Genomic DNA, 22,717 nt, shown 5'->3' with positions numbered 1-22,717 from the left:
TTGAAGTCCCTGAGCAGGAACGCAGCTGTGCTGCCATCCAGAAGACAACATGAGTGGTCAGGTATACGCGTCCGCTAATTTACAGACGCCAAACCTGGCCAGCAGCTCCCGGAGAGCCGGCAAAACCCGGGAGCCCTCGCTCCGCCCCGTGGCGTCCTCGCCCCGCCCCTAGAGCCCCGCCCCCCCCCGGCCGGCCACTTGCTGCGCGCGGATTGGCTGCTGAGGTGCGCACGGCGCCGCGCCCCGCCCCGCCGGCGCCCTCGCCTTTCGCCCGCGGACTGCTACCGGCTCCCGGGGGCTGAGGTGGAGCCGAGGACCCCGGCTCTGCCGCGGCTTAGCCGCCTCTTCCTCTGCGCTCGCGCTTGGTGTCGGCTTGGACGTCGGGTAAGCCGGGTGAGTGCGGGAGGCCGGTTTGGGGCGTGCGAGGGGCTGGCGCTTGCCGCCCGCGCGTAGGAAGGCACCCCCGGTTCGTCCGGCCCGGCCTGCGAGGTGCGGCGATGCCCGGCCCGGCCTCTCCGGTGAGAGGCGCCGCCGGGCGGAGCGGGTCTGCGGGGCGTCCGGGCGTTCTGCGGGGCGGGGGCCGCCGCCGCCCCCTCCGCACTAGCCCGCGTCCCCTCGGGCGAGCGTGGCTGGCGCTCGGCCGGAGCGGGCCGCACCGCCACGTTGTCTCACCATCGAATTGCTTCCCTGGAAGGTCTGGAAGGGTTTCCGTCTTGAGCCTGTCAGCTTCCCGGGGCGACGGGCGGTGGGGAGACGATGTGCGGCCCGCACGGGGCGTCAGGGGGCCACTCAGGTGCTTCGTCGCCCCTCCCGTTTGCTCTGAACCATGGCTGGGAATGTTTTCAGTGTTCGGCGCTCTTTTCCGAGTCTCTCCGTAGGAGAGTCAGGTACAGAGGTGTGAAATGGAAATGGAAGAGGGTCAACCTTCTTTCGCGTATTAATCATAAAGTGTTCGTGCCTTTTTAGATAAAGAGCAGCAGAGAGTTGCCCATGTAGCAAAGGTAGTTGTGCTGGGGAAGACCATTTTGGTTTTTAACCAATAAATTGGCTTCCGAGTTAATCAATGGAAGGTGCTTAGTTTGAAAGGTAAATATATGACCTTTTGAAGCCCAAGCAGTGCTGAGATCGACTGTGCTCGCTCCCTCCCCGCTGCTGGCGCCGCGCGCGCGTGTGTGTGTTTGTGTGTGTTGGGATTTCTCTTCGGAGTGTCCCACCTCTTCTCTCAAACTGTTCACCTACCTGCGCTATAAATCCCTTTCCTTAACAATTACCAAGCCTCTTACTCCCAGGTTTGTTACACTTCTTTTCCATCATCTTCAGACAAACGTAGTTTTCAGACGTAGAACAAACGTTAGACATTTTTTTTGCCGATAATAGTGTTGCAAGCCTCTTCGTCCTTAAAATGAACATCAAAAGTTATCTTGAATATCGACCCGACAGGAAAAGCTGGGTTAATGAGAGCACGGAGAGGATGCAGTGTTCCTCTTCCGGAGACACGCCTTCCCCTCCCCCATCCTCCTTGGCCCATTACTGGCTGGTCATTTCTGAATTCACTTCTGGAGTCCGAGGTAAAGAATTTATCTTATTGGTTTATCCTTATCTGCCCTTTTTAAATGATTACGGTAATATATCCAGGTTGTAAACTCTTTTTGTAATGTTACAGGATAATATCAAGTAAAAATTGAAACAGCACGGAAGTATATCAAGTGAAAAGTTAGCATTCCTTGTTTCTTTACTTTGCATCCTGAATTCCAGTCCCTAGGAGGGGTTAGTACCCTGATACTGTTGGGCAACTGACTTAATATAAGGACACGTCTCCATATCAGTGTGCACCTACCTCATTTTTAAAGTGCTGTACAGTACGCAGCTGTTTAGATATACTCTAATATATTTTATTGGTCCCTTAATGATGGACGTTTGGTTGTTTCTGAGTTTTAGCCATTAAAAGACTTACTGCAAGAAAATCTTTTGGGCATTGTTGGATAAGTTTCAGGTAGTGCTCTTTTTACCAGGAATCTTTTTTTGTAACTTGAAGGATTTTATAATTTAAAAGCAGTAGTTAATTTGCTTGATTTAAATGCATTTCTTAGAATCTGTGTGTCTTTTTATATTTAGAGACTGGATCAAAAAAATTTTGAGGACCAGGTTAAATAATGGTTAATTTATTAACCTTGTTACAACTTAATGGTGTTGACTTTAAGGTTATATTGACTCATTTGATTAGCTTGGCAGGAATGAATAGAGAAGGCCTTAAGGAAGAGAAAATTTGAACAGAGGCCGTGTAATAACCCTCCTGTGGTAATCCCCTTGAATATCCAACAGTAACAGATGTTCTTTTGTCGCAAAATGTATCTCAGGTACCAAAAAACGTGTACAGAATATATATAAATATATAATTTAAATAATACTATTGCAATGATCAACATTGTATCTACAACCAAATTAAGAAATGAAACATTTACATCTTTCTTCCAGAGGTGGCCTCTACCCTGATTTTTTAAATTAATCTTTTTCTTGCTTTCATTTTGTTTTGTTTTTTGGCCATGCCGCGCAGCTTGTGGGACTTTAGCTCCCCTGGGCCCTTGGTACTGAAAGCGCCGAGTCCTGGGCCCTTGGTACTGAAAGCGCCGAGTCCCAACCACTGGACCGCCCGGGAATTCCAATCTTTCCCTTGCTTTTTAAAATAGGCTTTACAGGGCCTGCATGCTGGCACAGTGGTTAAGAATCTGCCTGCCAGTGCAGGGGACACAGGTTCGAGCCCTGGTCCAGGAAGATCCCATATGTCGCGGAGCAGCTAAACCCGTGCACCACAATTACTGAGCCTGCTCTCTAGAGCCCACGAGCCACAACTACTGAGCCTGTACTCTAGAGCCTGCGAGCCACGACTACTGAGCCCACGTGCCACAACTACTGAAGCCCGTGCGCCTAAAGCCTGTGCTCCGCAACAAGAGAAGCCACCGCAGTGAGAAGCCCACGCACCACAACGAAGAGTAGCCCCCGCTCGCCGCAACTAGAGAAAGCCCGAGAGCAACAATAAAGACCCAACGTGGCAAAAAAGAAAATAAATAAATTTTAAATAAGCTTTACACATAAATACATAAATATACACATGTACATATATGCACACGTATATAAATATTTACACATAAACAGTATATTTAGTTTTGAGTGAAGTGTTAAAAACAAAACAAAATTCTCATACACATAGCATGTTTCAAAGTTTTATTTTATAGTTATTGAGGGTGCCACAAAGAACTGTTTTTTTTTTTTTTTTTTTGGCTGCACTGGATCTTTATTGCAGTGCACAGGGCTCTTTGTTTAGGGTTTCTCACTAGTTGCCGTGCAGGCTTAGTTGCCCTGCGGCATGTGGGATCTTAGTTCCCCAGTCAGGATCGAACCCGAGTCCCCTGCATTGGAAGGTGGGTTCTTAACCACTAGAACACCAGGGAAGTCCCACAAAGAACTGGTTTTAAGAGGATTTAAGAAATAGATATCTGTGTAGTCCATAGGGAAAGGAATGTCTCAATAAAATTGCTGAGTTAGATATAATTGGTTAATGTTCCAGAGGGCAACAAAATCATAATACCTTGTGATTAATCATTTCTACCAGACTATAAAATCATAACACCTTATTAACTTCTGCAGTTAAACTGAAACCTTACAGGACTATAAACTGTGTCTTTATTAACAGTGGATTGTTCATTAAATAAACTGTGATAATAAAGTTATTTTCCTCAGAGCACAGATGAGGTCCAAACAGGCTTATTAGAAAATGCTAGCGCTTTCTCAATTTGAGATTAAAAATTTGTTCCATAATTGTAAGCACAAACCTGACTGTGTAAGGAAAGGACAATATTGTCACTTTTAGATGAAAGCTTCCAGGAAAGATGAGCAGGATGGAATGGCTTCAGCTTCCCTGTTTCCCTGACAGGGGCCCTTTCTCAGGAGGTCAGTGGGCAGTGTTACGAGGGAGTCTTGGCTACGGTGTTCACTCCAGTCAGGGCATCAGAGGGCTCTAGTGTGCACCAAATACTGGAAAGATGGCAGAAATACAGACTGAGGGAGTGGGCTGCTCACCGTGGCCTGCATGCAGTGATCAGTGTAGGTCAAAGTAGAACCTTCTGTGAGGGAAGTGAATGTCCTTTGCTGATGCAGGCTGCAGGGTTCAGAAGGAAAGCAGGAACTGCACCAGCATATGATCAAGATCAAGCCAAGCACAGCTGAGTACAGATAGGAATCTGGGTCAGGTTCATGGGGCATTCAGTCCTCAGGTTAAAAAGCTGAATAGGGACTTCCCTGGTGGTCCAGTGGTTAAGACTCTGCACTCCCAGACTAAATGTCCATTGACAGATGAATAGATAAAGAAGATGTGGCACATATATACAATGGAATACTATTCAACCATAAAAAGAAATGAAATTGAGTTATTTGTAGTGAGGTGGATGGACCTAGAGTCTGTCATACAGAGCGAAGTAAGTCAGAAAGAGAAAAACAAATACCATATGCTAACACATATATATAGAATCTAAAAAAAACAAAACGGTACTGATGAACCGAGTGGCAGGGCAGGAATGAAGACTTAGACATAGAGAATGGACTTGAGGACACGGAGGTGGGGTGGCGGGAGAGTAGCATGGACATATATACACTACCAAATGTAAAATAGCTAGTGGGAAGCAGCCGCATAGCACAGGGAGATCAGCTCAGTGCTTTGCGACGACCTAGAGGGGTGAGATGGGAGGGTGGGAGGGAGGCTCAAGAGGGAGGGCATATGGGGATATATGTATGCATATGGCTGATTCACTTTGCTGTACAACAGAAACTAACATGGTATTGTGAAGCAATTATACTCCAATAAAGATGTATTAAAAACAAAAAAAAGACTCTGCACTTCCACTGCAGGGGCCACGGGTTTGATCCCTGGTTGGGGAACTAAGATCCTGCATGCCATAAATAAATAAAAACTTAAAAAAAAAAAAAAAAAGCTGGCATAGTACCTGGTTACATTGCTTCAGTCTGGCCTGGTTGTCCTCGTCTGGGGCATAGCTGGATCCTCTTTACCTCTCCTGTGTGGGGATCTTTCCTGTATTCTCTTTCGTTGATTTACTCTCTCCGGTGGCACTCAAACTCCAGTAGCTTCTTGACAAGAAGAGTTATGTTTTCTGGGAGACATTGCCTGTCTGAATATGTTTTTATTCTATCCTCATACTTGACTGATATTTTGGCTGGTAATAGAATTTTAGTTGGAAGTAATTTTCTTTCAGAATTTTGAAGTAATTGGTCCATTGTCATCTTGCTTCTCGTGTTGCTGAGAATTCCAAAGTATTATGATTCCTGATCCTTTGTATTTGACCTGTTTTTTTTAAATTAATTTTTATTTGCGTATAATTGCTTTACAATGTTGTGTTAGTTTCTGCTATTTGTTTTTGTTTTGTTTTGTTTTTAATTTCTGCAGACTAATTTCTGCTTTGACTCCAGTGGTTTGAATTTTAAAATGGCCTGTCTTAGCGTGGGTCTATTTTCATCCATTAGGTTGAGTATCTGATGGGCCCTTTAAATCTGGAAATACAGTACTTTCTATTCTGGAGAGATTTTCCTGAATATTTTGTTATTTTTCTCCCTTGTATTCTCTATAGTGTCTCCTGAAATACCTCTTATTTAGATGTGAACCTTTTAAAGGTCTTCTAATTTTCTTACCTGTTTTCTTCTGTTTTCCACCTACTTACTGCTAGATTTTGGGGGGCTGGGGGTTGGGGGCACCACGTGGCTTGTGAGATCTTAGTTCCCTGACCAGGGATCAAACCCACGTCCTCGGCAATAAAGGAGCAGAGTCTTAACCACTGGACCACCGGGGAGTTCGCACTGCTAGATTTTCTTAACTTTTATTTCTCAACCTTTGTATTTGGATTAAAAAAAAATTCCACAGTTATGTTTTTATTTTTCAAAGCTATTTTTTAGTCTCTGAATGTTTCTTATGATAGCATCCTGTTCTTGCTTTAAAATGCAATATGTTCTCTTATCTCTGAGGTTATAGTGATTTTGTTTTCTTTCTCTGCATAGCTTTCCAGATTCTTATCTGGAAGGAAAGGATCTGGCTGCTAGTCTTCTGCACCAGAACAGAGGAACAGAGGTCCCTTCTGTCCAGTTTTCAGTATGATACCTGCATCTTCTGTTGTGCCTTGTATCCCCCAGTCCAGAACACAAGACATAGGGGGGGAAAAGCCTCAGATTTCTGCCAGGATATGGAAGAAGCAGTTGCCAGTACCATGACGAGAAAAGGGACAGGTTCTGGGATCTGACTTTTCTTCCTGCTTCCTCCCAAGTTGTCAACTGTGTTGGTTCTCAGCTTTCCCCACCACTGGCTTGGGAATTCGGCTTTCTTGGGTGTGCTAAGTCAGTTACCATGTCCATCTGCTTTCCAGCTTTCAAAATTTTATTGCTATTGTTTCATCTTCTGTTCTCCCTATCGTTAGGAGTTTATGACTTTTTAAAAACTCCTTTTATTGATTGCAGTTTTCGTGAAGTTTCAAGAGGGAGCAGAATGAGGTGCTGTGTACATCTGCCATCATCACCCAGAGATAGTAATCGTTTTTCTCTTCCAAACAGTAATGGCAGTACTGCCAGGAGCAGAGTCCCTCTACAAAAGCAGTCGTATGTATGTGAACCATCTTCTTGGTAGGTAGTGGTTGATTGCATTGAGTGATCACATGTGCTGGACACTGCTTTTCTTATTAATTCTCACTTACTGAGGGATGTGCTGTCATATCCCCAGTTTACACCTCAGAGGACCATAGCCCAAGGACATTTAAAGCTTGAACAGTGCCTGTCACACAGCGACTCTTCCATTAAGAGTGGAATGGATAAATGAACATGGCCAAGTAGGCACAGCTGGGAAGAGGCCCAGGCCAGTGCTAACTCCAAAGCCTGTACTGTTAGCTGCCTGCATGGTGGCTAATGCTGGAGGAGGATAATTGGTACTTCAAGGCATCCACTTCCTTTGAGCCCCTTAGAAATGTTCTTACTCTAGGCCTTTGGCATCGCAGTACTGCTTGCCAGGTGGGTTCCCTTTCACCTGTGTGGTTCAAAGCTGTGACCCTGGAGCCAGTGTCTCTGAACTGGGGAGTAGGGCATTTTCTGAGCAATCCCAGAGGATGCAAAGATGCCTAAGCATGGCTTCTTCTGGGAAACCTAGGTAAAGATGGCCTCAAAGAGTGAGTGAAGTTTTGCCATGGCTGGATCAGCTCTGGGATTGTGTAGCAGTCATCTTTTTTAGGTGGCAATTCATGATAGTATGGCTTTCTATTTTTTCAACTTTTTATTATAAAAAATTTTTAAACATACAGAAAAATTGAACAGTACATTCAACATTTTAACATTTTGCCATATTTGCTTTACTTTTTTTTTCCTTAACCATTTGATCATATGTTGCTGACATCGACACCTCACCCCTAAATATGTAAGAATGCATCTCCTAACAAGGTCATTCTCTTTACGTAACCACAATACTATCATTATCACATCTGGGAAAATAATTCTGTAATATTCTCTGTCTGACCTGTATTCAGATTTACCCAGTTGGCCCAGACTGCCTTAAAAAAATTTTTTTTTTGGAAACCAGGATCAATAAAGGTTTACACATTTCACTTGGTTTGTTAATTGTATGTTTTGACGTAGATGAAATTAATGATGAAATCTTTTGAACTTTCTAGTTCATATCGCTCTTGGAGACTGCTTCATTACTAGAAGGGTCATGGTTCTCAGAATCTTAGCAACGGAAGGGATCCTTGATGTAATCTGGTTCAGTTATTTCCATACTTGGCTGATGTGTGTCCTGAAGGTTGAATTGGGAGTTTGTCTGTAGACAAAGAGATGAAAGGGGCATTCCAAGGACATAGATAGACATATAGAAATAGATATAGAAATATGTAAATAAATATATTAAAATTATTTAGCAGTTTTCCTAACAGTAGGTATTCAATAAGTACTGGCTACCTTCTCCCTTTTATTTCTTTGTGGCTGGAGTAAAGAGTACATCAAGATAGTAGGAGATAAGAAAGCTATAATAGGGGAGACTGTAAATACCCTGTATCTTTTGGACTTTATCTCAGGCTGTTGGAAGTTTTTGATGAAAGGCACGATCTGGTCTGAGTTTTAGAAAATTCTGGCAGGATCTGGACTTGAGGAAGCAGGGAGAATGGTTTTAAGAAATAATATGTTTTAGGGACTTCTCTGATAGTCCAGTGGTTAAGACTCTGCGCTTCCACTGCAGGGGGCATGGGTTCGATCCCTGGTCGGGGAAGTTCTGCATGCCATGCGGTGCGGCCAAAAAAAAGAAATAATATGTTTTAATATATTGTCCTGGCAAGATTTATTTCCCTCATTGAAATGATGCTTCTTTTTACCAGCGTCTACAGATTATCAGTTTAAATAAACCTAGGTGTAAAGAAGTAGACTTTTTTTTTGTGTGACAGGATAATGAGACAGGTATTGCATTTCAAAATTTGAAAGACAAAATAGTTAGTCAGTCATTCAACAAGTATTTGAGTGCCTATTGTATGCCAGGCCACTGTGCTAGGCTCTGGGAGAACTACATTGAGCAAAAATGGGCATGGAATGTCCTTTGTGGATTTTACTCTCTTCAGGGGAAGGTATGTATTAATCAAATAACAAGATTAATAATGAAGTACTAAGGGGATTAGATCTGACCGTGGAGTCAGGAGGTCATGGAAGTCATATCTTTTTATTATTATTTTTTTTTTTTGCGGTACGCGGGCCTCTCACTGTTGTGGCCTCTCCCGTTGCGGAGCACAGGCTCTGGACGTGCAGGCTCAGCAGCCATGGCTCACGGGCCCAGCTGCTCCGCGGCATGTGGGATCCTCCCGGACCGGGGCACGAACCCGCGTCCCCTGCATCGGCAGGCGGACTCTCAACCACTGCGCCACCAGGGAAGCCCAAGTCATATCTTTTTAAATTTTATTTTATTTATTTATATTTTTGGTGGCCGTGCCATGAGGCATGAGGGATGTGGGATCTTAGTTCCCCTTCCAGGGGTCGAACCTGTGCCCCCTGAAGTGGAAGCGCGGAGTCTTAACCACTAGACATACAGGGAGGTCCCCATATCATCCTTCACTTTCAACAATATCATCATTTCAACAACCTGCACCACAACTACTGAGCCTGCGCTCTAGAGCCCGTGAGCCGCAACTACTGAGCCCTTGTGCCACAACTACTGAAGCCCACACGCCTAGAGCCCACGCTCGCAACAAGAGAAGCCACTGCAATGAGAAACCCGCGCACTGCAAGGAAGAGTAGCCCCCGCTCGCCATAACTAGAGAAAGCCCGTGCGCAGCAACGAAGACCCAATGCAGCCAAAATAAATAAATAAATATTAAAGAAAAGAAACCCCCTGTCTTTTACTTTGGTTTTTAGATTTAAATCTTTTATGAAAATTGGTGGTACCTACTAAATTTTATTCTTGTTATAGATGATTTACAAGTCAGAAGGCAAATAAGCATCCTGAGATTATGTAAAATGTCTTTCCAAAAATGCTTAGCTCTCTGAATAATCATACTGTTGGATTTTAAGGCCTATAAAATATTCACACTGTGACTACCTAGACACCAGGCTTATAGCAACCTAAGAAGAAAAACTGTATTCTCCAGACTGCTTTGTCAAGTTGTGAATCAACAGTAATCACCACTGTCATTGTAGACCTCACTGGACTGCTTTCTTCTGTTTCCAGGTGATCGCAGTATTCATCTAAATTGGGGCTCTTTCTCTTCCATCTGGTTCTTCTTGCTTTCTTCACCACAGGCAGTAGAATAGTAACTTTCTCCTCACGAAATGGAAATGAGAGAAATGCTGTGAAACTGTCTGGCAGCAGTACAGTGTATTGGTCATGAGCACAGGTTTGGAATCAGATGTGAACTTCAGTGGAATCCTGGCTTTCCTTCTTGCTAGCTGTGTGACCTTGGGCTAGTTACTCTGTAAACCTTTTTAGTAATACGAGATAATAATAGTAACTGCCTTAGAGTATTTGTGAGGATTCAAGGGAATCCTCTATGAAAAGAGTTTTTCTGAGGATGGAGTAGAGTTGCCTGTAACCTGTAAGCACCCTATAACTAAGAGCCACTAGTAATAGTAATAGTAGTAGTAGTAGTAGGGAAGATGTCGATTTTATTTTTGTTTAATTTGAGTCAGCTGTTTTGCTCTGGCTATGTAGACCTAATACCTTGCACGATATTTAAATTTAATTTCTGGATTTTTTTTGCTAACTTATTTATTTATTTATTGGCTGCAGCATGTGGCATGCAGGATCTTAGTTCCCCGATCAGGGATCAAACCCATGCCCCCTGCAGTGGAAGCTTGGGAGTCCTAACCACTGACCCGCCAGGGAATTCCCCCAGATTTTTTAATGATACAAATTGTAATTTAATTTTAAAAGGTGTTAATTGATTTCTCTGCCAGTTTGTAAATCTCCTGATGATGAGGGCCAAGTTTTATTCATCTTTATTTTCCCCACAATGCCTTGCTTGTAGGACATGTTCTGTAAATATTTCATTCATGATCTAGAAGAGTTTTGTGCTGATTAAATACCATTGTATATGTAAGTCTGCTGTAATGCCTGGCAGACAGTAATGCAAGGAAGGAAGAGAGTGAGTCAGAGATGAACACTGAATCAGTCCTCAGCCCTCTTCCATATTTTCTCCTTGAGATACCCTAGCTGCTCCTGTGACTTCAGTTACCACTTAATTACTATCAGCCTGTAATCTGTATTTCTGCTTTAAACCACTCTTTCAGTGGTTTCTGTACATCTGTCTTACATACATTTCTACCTGGATGTCCTTCAGTCATATGAAACACATTATGCTCAAACTCTCCCTGGCTCCCCTCCCTATTTTGGTTAATGGTGTCTTTCCAGCTGTTGGGTACCCAAACAGTCATTCTTAGCTCTTCCTTGCTTGTTGATAATACCACATCAATATTTCTCAAATAAAAACCTTTTCTTTAGCCTGTATGAGTATGGCCTCAGTTTACATCCTTATTCTCTTCCTTTCTAGAGGGTGTCTTTAACATTTTCCTTCAGTCCTCCTCCATACTGCTGCCACCAGAATTGTCTTTCTAAATCGCAGAGCTGATTTTGTCACTTCCCTGCTTACAAGCCTCTGGTAGTTTCCTAGTGCTTAGAGCAGGGGCCTGCAGACTATGAGCTGTGGGCCAAGTCTGGTGGTCTGCTGCCTGTTTTGTAAATTTAAGTTTTATTGGAATACAGCCATGCTCATTTGGTCACATATTGTTTATGGCTGCTTTTATGCTATAACAGCAGAGTTAAGTGGTCGTGACAGAGATTGTTTGGCCTGCAAAACTAAAGATGTACACTATCTGGTTCTTTCCAGAAGTTTGCTAATCCCTTGGCTTAGAGATTAGAGGTCAAATTTGTGTAGGCTGAAAAATCCTTGATGATCTTGTCCCAAACATGTTAATCGCATCACTCTTTGAAATACCTTAAACTCTACCCTGTTCTCTTGTGGCCCTACATAATTTCGCATATTTTATTCCTTCTTTTTCATCTGTCAAACTCCTCTTCTTGCTTTAAAACCCAGCCAAGTTTATTCTTCCTTTATCAAACTTTCCTCAGCTCTTCCCGGGAAGTAGTGTCCTATAACACTCTTTTCATATTTCTATTATAGCCCTTTTGTGTATGTATAGTATAGCACGTTTTATAATGCAGTTATTTATTCTTGTGACAATGTCCCTAACTAGACTGTTTTCTACATTGATTGTCTTAATCGTTTTTATATACACAGCGCCTAACATTTGTAGCATTTAACAACTAGTGAAGAGCTGGATGAACAAACAGATGGTAACATGAAAGTTTGGTCAAAAGAAAAAATTTTGAATTAGGTATGTTATTTGGACTTTGATGCATATGGAAATCACTCAGACCATGTTTATATGTTAAAGTGTGTAGTTGTTTTCTCCTCTTGCTTTTTGCAGCTATCCTTTGGTTTCCTAAACTGAGTGTTTGAAATTTTCACAGTTGAATCACTTAAAATGCTCTCTAAAAAGGACTCATTTCCTTTTATAAAGAGTTGCCTCTCTAGTAATAGGAATAATTGCTATCTAATGTATTATAAGACTTGTGGGTCCATTATTTCAGTTCAATAATCTTGTTTTTTTAAAAATTGGTACCTGGGTCAGTTTTGCGGGAGAACATACCAGTAATTTCCTTGATCTCAAAAAAGTTTAAGTTTATTTAAAATAGTTACAGACATAGTACATTATATAAGAGGTTTCTCAACAGGCACGAATCAACAATTCATTGTGTTAATTACAATAACTTTTAAAATCACTTTGCATTAAAAAAAATGTAATTCATGCTCAGTGCAGCAAACTTTGAAAATAGAAAGCAAAACAAACACACCATCCTGTGACCCATATATAAAATAATATTATGAAAGTACTGGTGTTCGTCCTTCCAGTATTTTTATGCATGTATGTGTTTATATATATATATATATATATATATATATATATATACATACTATTAATTCTTTTTTCTAAAAAGGAAATAATGCTATAGATACATTAAAAAAATTTTTTTATTTTATTTATTTATTTATTTTTGTCTGTGTTGGGTCTTCGTTGCTGCGTGCGGGCTTTCTCTGGTTGTGGAGATCAGGGGCTACTCTTTGTTGTGGTGCACAGGCTTCTTATCGTGGTGGCTTCTCTTGTTGCAGAGCACGGGCTCTAGGCGCGCGGGCTTCAGTAGTTGTGGCACACAGGCTCAGCAGTTGGGGCTCGCGGGCTCTAGAGCACAGGCTCAGTAGTTGTGGCGCATGGGCTTAGTTGTTCTGCAGCATGTGGGATCTTCCTGGACCAGGGCTCGAACCCATGTCCCCTGCATTGGCAGGCAGATTCTTAACCACTACGCCACCAGGGAAGCCCTAGATACAGTTTTAATAACCTGTTTTTTTCACTTGGTATTAGTCATTACCATTTACTCATGCCATTAAATGTTTTTCAAAAATAGATTAAAAAAAAAATTTTTTTTGTGGCCACACCCCGTGGCATGTGGAATCTTAGTTCCTCGACCAGGGATTGAACCCGCACCCCCTGCATTGGAAGCATGGAGTCTTAACCACTGGATCACCAGGGAAGTCCCTCAAAAATAGATTTTTAAATGTCTGCATTAAGTAAACTATTTTACTTAAACATTTATTCTATTGTTGAACATTTAGATTTCCTCTAAGTAGTCTTTGCCTTCATTAAGTCTCCAAAGGCCTATTATCTTAAGTTAAATATTGTATACTTATCTCCACTTTAAGCCAGGGGATCAGTGTTAGTATTGTCGATTGCTGTTATTAAATCAAGACTGTCATGATAAAATGTGCTTATTTTTTGGTAAATATCAATAAGAAAACCCATATGAAAGTCAGTCTTCTCAGTTCAGAGTGTTAGTTCTTAATATACTAGCCCTCTCCTAAATGTTTACCATAGTGACCATCTTGGTGCCTTTGCTCCTTTTATCCTAACGTTCTTCACTTGGTTTCCCGTTGCACTTGGTGAAACCCCAAATCCATCATGAAGTCGACATTAATCTGCAAGGTGATCTGGTACTTACCTGTCTCTCTCCATATTTATTCCAAGCCACTTCCTCCCCTAACTTACTATAGTCTTATTCTCTTTGGTACCAGCTAATTCTTCCTTGCTAGTATCAAAGGGACTTAGTGGCTTTTGTATGTAATCTTCCCTCTCTCTGCTCTGCCTCTTTTGCTTTTCCTTAATCTAATTAACTTTACTCAGCTTTTAAATTTCAGGGTGTTGTAAAATTTTAGCACGTGTTGCCTCTTTAGAGAGGCATTCCCTGACCATTCTCAAATAGGTCTCCCTTATTTTGTATCAGGATCATGTGCATTTCCTTCATAGTAACTGTTTGTATTATTTTGATGTTTCTCTGCCCCACCCAAACCCCTGACCCTCCAATTTAAGCTCCAGGAGGGAGAAGACCATGACATTTCAGAAATTAGTGTGTGGAAATAGCCCTCTGTATCCTTGGGTTACACATCCACAGATTCAACCAACCAGGGATCAAAAATACTCAGGAAAAAAAAATTCCAGAATGTTCCAAAAAGCAAAACTTGAGTTTGCTGAGTGCTGGCAGCTATTTACAGGGCATTTACATTGTATTTATAACTATTTACATAGTATTTACATTGTATTAAGTATATAAGTAATCTGGAGATGATATTAAAGTATATAAAGGAGGTTATATGCAAATAGTATGCTATTTTATATAAGGGACTTAAGCATCCACAGATTTTGGTATCCGAGGGGGGTCCTGGAACCAATCCCCTGTACATACTGAGGGACAACTGTATGTTTTCTGCTTATAGAACTATTTATAAATAGGTTAATATATGCAAAATGACTTTTATAATAGGAAACATGACTTTTGTTTTTATAATGTCACTTTAAAAAAAATAAATTTATTTATTTATCTTTGGCTGTGTTGGGTCTTCGTTGCTGTTCACGGGCTTTCTCTAGTTGTGGCAAGCCGGGGGCTACTCTTCGTTGCAGTACGTGGGCTTCTCACTGCGGTGGCTTCTCTTTGTTTCCGTGCATGGGCTCTAGGTGCGCAAGCTTCAGTAGTTGTGGCTCGTGGGCTCTAGAACGTAGGCTTAGTGGTTGTAGTGTGAGGGCTTAGTTGTTCCGCGGCATGTGGGATCTTCCCAGACCAGGGCTCAAACCCGTGTCCCCTGCATTGGCAGGTGGATTCTTAAGCACTGTGCCACCAGGGAAGTCCCATGACTTTTGTTTTAACCTTCAGACATTGTCTTAAATTCATGGCGACCTTCCCTAAACTTGTTTTTAACCAGTTAATATTTAATCTTTGGTAACAGTTCATCTCTGTGTCTGCAGGCTATCTTGATAAAATGTGCCCATAATGCGTACATAGTAAGGCTTTAGTGCAGCTGAAGCATATCTAAGTGATAAAATTTTTAAATCTTCTTTGTGGGTAAAATTTACATACTGTAAAATACACAGATCTTAAGTGTACACTTCAGTAACTTTTGATAAATAAATATACCTGCATAATCACTATCCCATCCAAGATATAGAACATTATTATCACCCCAAAAAAGTTCCCTTATAGTCAGTCCTCAGCCCCTATTGGCAACCACTGTTCTGATCTCTGGGACTATTGGTTAGTTTTGCCTCTTCCTAAGCTTCATTTTAAATGGCATCATACAGTATATACTACTTTGTGTTTGCCTTCTTTCACATAAATCAGGTTTTTGAGATATTTTTTTCTATGTGGTTATATATATCGTTCATCATTTTTTGTTGCTGAATAGTATTCCATTGTATGAATCCATCATAATTTGTTTATCCATTCTCCTGTTGATGAATATTTTGGTTGTTTCAGTTTGCTACTAATATGAATAAACCTGCTATAAACTTTCTTGTAAAAGTCTTTTTGTGTGTGGACATATGTTGTTACTTCTCTTGGTAAATACTTAGGGATGGAGTTGCTGGGTTATAGGGAGGATTATTTTTAACTTTGTAAGAAACCGCAACCAGAAATGTATGAGATTTCCAGTTGTTCTGCTTCCAACAGTCAGTCTTTTTAATCTTAGCCATTCTAGTGGATGTGATGATATTTCTTTAATTTGCATTTCCCTGATGACTAATGATGTTGAATACCTATTTAGATGCTTTTTGGTCATTGTCTTTTTAAGTCCTTTGCCCATTTCAAGTCTGTTCAACTCCCGTGCACACTTTTTATTGCCTATATTTTGTTTTTTTTATTATTAATCTTTAAGAGTTCTTTCTATATTGTAGGTACAAATCCTTTGTCAGATACTTATTTTGCAAATATTGTCTCCCAGTCTGTGTTTCCAGTGATTGGACCTTCTGTAGTATATTTATAGTCCTTCTTTTCAGATTAACAATTAGACCCATTACTTTAAATTTAGAGGTATTTCACTTAAATCCATATTTAAGCATATTATTTGAAAATGTAACTGACATGCTATTTAGAAAGTTTATCTTTGTGGATATCCTTTACAATGTTATAATTTTTGCTTTAAATAGTTGTCTTAAATAAAGAGAAGGAATAAAAAATAGTCTTTTATATTTACCCACATATTGATTATTTCTGGTATTCTTCATTCCTTCCTATAGATCTGAGATTAATCTGGTGTCATCTCCCTTTAACCTGAAGAATTTCCTTTAGCATTGTTTAGTGCAGATTTGATGATGAATTATCTTAGTTTTTGTTTACCTGAAAATATTTTTTTATCCTCATTTAAAAAAAGCTTTTTTGAGATACAATAAAGATATGATAACAGTCACCTGTTTTAAGTGTACAGTTCAGTGATTTTTAGTATATTTATGTGCAGTAATCGCCACAGTCTAATTTTATAACCTTATGCCTATGAGTACTCACTCCCTATTACACTCCGCTCTCCCCTGCCCATCACTAGGCAACAGCTGATTTACTTTCTGTGTATAGATTTGCCTCATCTGGACATTTTATATAAATGGAATATACCATACGTGGTTGTCTTTCACTTAGCGTAATGTTTATGAGGTTCATCTGTGTTGTATCATGTATCAGTATTTCCTTTTTATTGCTGAATTTGTATTCCATTGTATGGTATCCCACATTTTATTTATTCATTCATTAATTGACATATGTTGGGTTGCTGCACTGCTTAGTTATTATGAGTAATGCTACTATGAACATTTGTGTACAAGTTTTTGTGTAGACATATGTTTTCATTTCTCTTGGGTAGATAGATAGGGGTAGAACTTCCATCACCTTCACTTTTGAGGAATACTTTTGCTGGATATAGCATTTGAGATTGATTTTGGGCCGTGCTGAGTGGCTTGTGGGAGTTTAGTTCCTTGACGAGGGATTGAACCTGGGCCCTCGGCAGTGAGAGCATGGAGTCCTAACCACTGGACCGCCAGGGAATTCTCATGATTGCTTTTCTTAAAAGCACGTCAAAAAATGTCCTTCCATTTTCTTCTGGCCTCCATTGTTTTTGATGAGAAGTCAGCCATCATACATATTGTTCTACTACCCCTGTATGTAATGTGTTGATTATTTTTTCCCCCTAATGTTGCTTTGTTTCTTTTTATCTCTGGTTTTCAGCAGTTTTATTATGATGTTTTCCTTGTGTTTGTCCTCCTTGGAGTTTGCTGAGCTTCCTGGATTTGCAAATTATTATTTTTCACCAAATTTGGGAAATTATCAGCCATTATTTCTTTAAATATTTTTTCTTCCTGATTCTTTTATTTTTCTGGGACCCAATTAAACATATGTTAGACCAGTTATTAGTGTTCCTAAGTTTCCTGAAGCTTTATTCATTTTTCCCCCTAATTAAAAAGAAAAAAACCCTGTTCTCTAGATAGGATAATTTCTTTTGATCTTTCTTCAAGCTTACTGTACTTTTCTTCTACTGTCTCTGATCTCCTACTGAGCCCATCTAGTTAATTTTAAATTTCAAATATTATAATTTTCAGTCATAAAATTTACATTTTAAAGTTTCTCTACTGAGATTCTCCATTAACTCGGTTATTTTGACCATGTTCCTTTGTCTTTGATGTGTTTATACTGGCTGCTTTAAAGTCATTGTCTGCTAATTTTCAATATCTGAATTATGGGGGGGGGGTCTGTTTCTATTGACTGCTTGTTTTTCCTCCTTGAAGATAAACCACATTTTTTCTGCTTCTGTAAAAGTCAAGTAATTTTTTTTTTTTAACTATACAGTTGACCCTCAAACAAAACAGGGGTTAGGGGTGCTGACCTTCTGTGCAGTCAGAAATTCATGTTTAACTATACATTGGTCCTCCATATCTGCAGTTCTGCATCTGTGGGTTCAACCAACCATGGATTGTGTAGTACTGTAGTATATATTTAGTGAAAAAAATCCACATATACGTGCATCTGCATAGTTCAAACCTGTGTTGTTCAGGGGTCAACTGTATATTGGACATTGTGGATGATACATTATAGACAGTCTGGATCAGTTATCTTCATCTAAAGAGTGTTACTTTTTGTTCTAACAGGCAATTAAAATACGGACTGATCACCCTGAAATTGTGGAGATTTGGTTTTATACTTTGTTGGAGTGTGTGGAAATCCCAAGGTGTTTACTAATCTCTGACCTGGTGGAACTCAAATTCCAAAATGCCTTGCAGGGGATAGCAGCTGAAATCTGTTTAGTACTTTTAGCCTTCCAGATATTTTTTTCTGCTGAGGTCCTTGGAATCTCCTTCATGCATGTGCTATTCAGGGATTAGTCAGGATTTAAGAGGGTTTATATTAGTGTTTGGGGCTCCCTCTTGTGACTTACCCCATTCCAAGATTTCCCCTTCAATTTCCAGCTGCTCTTGTCATCCTGAACTTCATCCACTGATACCTGAAGCCAGAAAGACTGATTTTTTGCTCAAGTTTTAGCTATTCTGCACCACAGGGACTCACTTGGCTGGGAGTGAGAGGTTAGGGGATTCTTCAGGGGGAAAAGCTGTATTAAAGTGGATCTTGCTCATTGTGTTTTCTTTCAAGCGGTAAATGACCTCCAGTTTCTGCTTGCTTTTCAGCACTCTTTAGTGCTTTAAAATAGTTTTTTTTTCCCCTTTTCTTTCTGGAACTTAAGGTGTTCCTGAATCATCACATCTGAACATACTCTCTTTGTTTTGAAAATTTGCACAGCATGCTGTACCCTTATATAGTTTTTTATGCATGTGATTTTTCTCCTTCCAGTTATCTATTGCTGCATACAGATAACTCTAGAACTTAGTAGTTTAAAACAGCCATTTTATTATGCTTACAATTCCTGTGGGTCAGGAATTTGGAAAGGGCATAGCCAGGATGACATGTGTCCGCTCCGTATACCTGGGGCCTCGTCAGGGAAGTCTTAAAATGTGGGAGTAATGCTAATAACCAGAGCAGCAGTCACATCTGGCAGGTGGCGGCTGGGCCGCCACCTGGAACCGTGGGCCAGAACACCTCTACGTGGTCTCCTCACAGCACTGTGGCCTTGGATTTTTTACAAAGCAACTCAGGGCTCTAGTGTTAGTGTTCCAGAGAACCACCTGCAAGCTGCATTGTCTTTTATGATCTAGTCTGAGAAGTTGTATGGCAGAGTTACATAGCATCACTTTCTCTACTTTATCGGTGAACCAGCCTTTTTTGTTGACCTAAATTCAAAGGTAGGGACATAGATCCACCTCTCAATTGGAGAAGTGTCAAAGGCTTTGCAGACACTTTACTTTTTTAATATGTCTTTATTGGAGTATAATTGCTTTACAATGCTGTGTTAGTTTCTGTTGTACAACAAAGAGAATCAACCATATGCATACATATATTCCTATATCCCCTCCCTCTTGAGCCTCCCTCCCCCCCCATCCCATCACTCTAGCTTGTCGCAAAGCACCGAGCTGATCTCCCTGTGCTGTGCTGCTGCTTCCCACTAGCTATCTGTTTTACATTTGGTAGTATATATATGTTGATACTACTCTCACTTCATCCCAGGTTCCCCCCACCCCGCCCCATGTCCTCAAGTCCATTCTCTATGACAGACATGTTTTAAAATCTCCATGCTCATTTAACAAATAGTAAGCTCCTTCTGTGTCCTAGGACAGTCTTATGTATATCTCAATAGATATTCATTGTAGTATTGAATTTTTCTTCTTAACTATAGTAGATTTAGACCTAAAGTTAAATTTGTGTTTAAAGCTTTAAGAAAGGAGTAAGATATTTCACTTCTTAAAAACATTTCCTTAGATCGATTTTTTTTTGTCTTTTTATTTGTAGAATATAGTATTTAATGAAAAGTCCATGCTTAAGTGGTGAAAATGGCAGGCTTCCTAGATAATTTCCGTTGGCCAGAATGTGAATGTATCGACTGGAGTGAGAGAAGAAATGCAGTGGCTTCTGTGGTAGCAGGTATATTGGTAAGTGAAAAAGCCTGGTTGGTGACATTTATACCTCACTTTTTGCCCTGAAAATTAATCTTGATTCCTTTGAACTGTGAATACCCATGATAATACAGTTTTTGAAGGCAGTAGTTTTTTAAGTAAATTATGTAATATGTGTCATTCCTTTAGGATCCTCAAAGGCTCAGAATTTGATGTAACTAATAATATTGTTGTGACTCATTGAAATTCAGGATGTGCAGACAGTAGTAACAACCTTAGGCTGCATTAGAACTGAAGCCCTGCAGCCCTTTAGGGAAGGGTTGCCATCTTCATACCCCAGCTGCAGCACAGGCAGGAAGCGAGAGGAAGAAATTTGTGGAGGAAACTACTGCTTAATTTTCTTTCCAATATTTTTTTAAAAACTTTTTTATTATTGAAAATATCAATAGTATACACAAAAATAGAGAGAATGGTATAGAGTCCTCTCTCATCCCCTGTACTTATCATTGAGCTTCAAAAAAAGGTCAGATCATGACCAATCTTGCTTTAGCATTCCATCAAGCACTCCCTGCCCCCACTGCACTTTTTGAAGCAAATTTCAGTATATGTTCCACTTAATTTAAATTAATCTTTTCCAGTATATAGTTCTATACCTGAAGTTCAATAGAAAAGATAAATAAAGAAATAAAGTGGAGCAGGAGCTAAAGATATTGGGGTGGCCAAAAAGTTTGTTCAGGTTTTTCCATAACATCTTAGAATTGTGAAGCAATATGCATGCAGAATTCTTTTAGGTGTTTCCGAGTTTTTCTTGCTCTCTGTGGTCACCTCGCCTGCACTTAATTTGTCTATGAAATTCCTTAGTAACTTGTCTACTTTAGTTCTATTCAGCTTAGTTTACATAGAAACATTACATTTTGCAAACTCATGTTTAGTCAGTTTTGCAGTATTTAATCAAATTACATAATTAAAATTATAGCAAGCGTAGATATTTTTTGGAGACGTGGGAGCTCATTTGTGGAAGCAAAAGTGCTTGGGCATATTAAAAAAGAATGTTCCACATTCTTTTTAATATGAAACACATCAGGTAATCAGGGAGCTGGTTAGTTGGAGGTTAGTTAAGAGAGCTTTGGTTGTATATAATTTTATAGTGGATAAAAGAAGCAGAAAATTCATTCCTAGGTAATAAATTTTTCATCTTGCATTAAGAGCAGAACTTGAATCTTACACGGATTTGATTAGATTCACCTCATATGCTATAAAGAATAAGTAAACAAGGAATTCTTGTTTTTTATAGTTCAACATCTAAACCTCAAAGTAGACATATTTTATGTTTCAATTATATGGTCCATAGAAAACATGGAATGTTAAGGAACAGTATCATGCTAAGCCAAAGTGTTAGTGTTATTTTAATGACATGGGTTCTTTCTCAAGTTTTTTACAGGTTGGTGGATAATGATTGATGCAGCCGTGGTATATCCTAAGCCAGAACAGCTGAACCATGCCTTTCACACATGTGGTGTATTTTCCACATTGGCTTTCTTCATGTAAGTATGAAGGTAATTCTCAATTCAAGATTATTTTTCTAAAAACATTTTTTCCTCAAAGTTTAATGCTATCTGGAATAACTTTTTAATTTCATTGATTGATTCTTCTTTAACATGATAAATATATGTGTGTATATCTATATTGCCATTTTATTAAGATTTTTAAAATCAAGAATGAGTGTTGAATTTGGGGGGGAGAGATTAATTGGGAGATTGAGACTGACATATACACACTACTATATATAATATAGATAACTAATAAGAACTTGCTGTATAGCGTAGGGAACTCTACTCAGTACTCTGTAATGGCCTATATGGGAAAAGAATCTAAAAAAAAAAAGAGTGGATATATGTATATGTATAACAGATTCATTTTGCTGTACACCTGAAACTAACGCAACATTGTAAATCAACTATACTCCAATAAAAATTTTTTTTAAAAAAGTGTTGAATTTAGTTAGATAATTTTATTATACTTTATAAAGATTATCATGTGATTTTTGTTCTTATATTTGTTAAACTGACAAATTACTATGTTTTATAGATCTTAAGATTTTTTTTGTATTTTAATATCTTTGAATATCAGTGTGCTTCTTGTAGTCATTGGTATCTTATAATTCATAATATTTTTTCCTTCTTGGCAGTATAAAAAAATAATGGTGCATCTTAAAAATCATTGGCATCTTAGGTTTAATGAAGTATGTTATATTTCTAGATTTTTTAGTAGGAAGTCATCCTTGAATACTCTAATACATTCAACTTTTTTTTAATCCTTTTTAAAATTTATTATTTTTATTGGAGTATAGTTGCTTTACAATATTGTGTTAGTTTATATTGTACAGCAAAGTGAATCAGCTATACGTATACATATATCCTCTCTTTTCCAGATTTCCTTCTCATTTAGGTCACCATGGAGCACTGAGTATCTAATACATTCAACTTTTACCATGGAGTATTATTTTCTTTAAGTGTGTCACTTAACTGTATTTGCCAGTATTGGAGGGAGGGCAGGACTGGCCTTAAATGAGATTGATCTATGGCTTTCCTTTTTTATTAAATCATATTTAGGTTTAGCCATTATCTCACTTCATAAAAGAGTTTGGAAGCTTTTCATGGATGTCTTTTAATAATTTAAAAAAATATGTTAAACATTAAGATTACATAATTTTCTTATACTGTCAGGAGCTTCAAAAAGGTAAATTGTAGAAGATGGAACTACTTATATTCATTCAGGATGC

The 22,717-nt window shown here is 39.5% G+C and overlaps 1 protein-coding gene across 4 annotated transcripts in view; it reads left to right on the top strand.

The window, feature by feature from the left end:
- The first annotated feature begins 255 nt into the window (after positions 1 to 255).
- The window catches only part of TMEM50B (transmembrane protein 50B), a 34,862-nt gene continuing 12,400 nt past the window's right edge, over positions 256 to 22,717 (top strand). The window contains exons 1-4 of one of the 4 annotated variants that reach the window (XM_073804458.1): positions 283 to 384; positions 1,441 to 1,568; positions 19,832 to 19,971; positions 21,367 to 21,479. In XM_073804458.1, coding sequence (XP_073660559.1) covers positions 19,873 to 19,971; positions 21,367 to 21,479 — 212 coding nt within the window. In that variant the 5' untranslated portion in view covers positions 283 to 384; positions 1,441 to 1,568; positions 19,832 to 19,872. Of the gene's footprint in view, positions 394 to 1,440; positions 1,569 to 6,600; positions 6,676 to 11,807; positions 11,905 to 19,831; positions 19,972 to 21,366; positions 21,480 to 22,717 lie in introns of those variants that run through there. The other 3 variants (XM_033856024.2, XM_019923125.3, XM_004328663.4) reach the window with 3 other exon arrangements.

This window comes from Tursiops truncatus, chromosome 4 (genome assembly GCF_011762595.2).
Source record: "Tursiops truncatus isolate mTurTru1 chromosome 4, mTurTru1.mat.Y, whole genome shotgun sequence".
Lineage (NCBI taxonomy): Eukaryota > Metazoa > Chordata > Mammalia > Artiodactyla > Delphinidae > Tursiops > Tursiops truncatus.
This window is presented reverse-complemented; position numbering and strand designations above follow the sequence as displayed.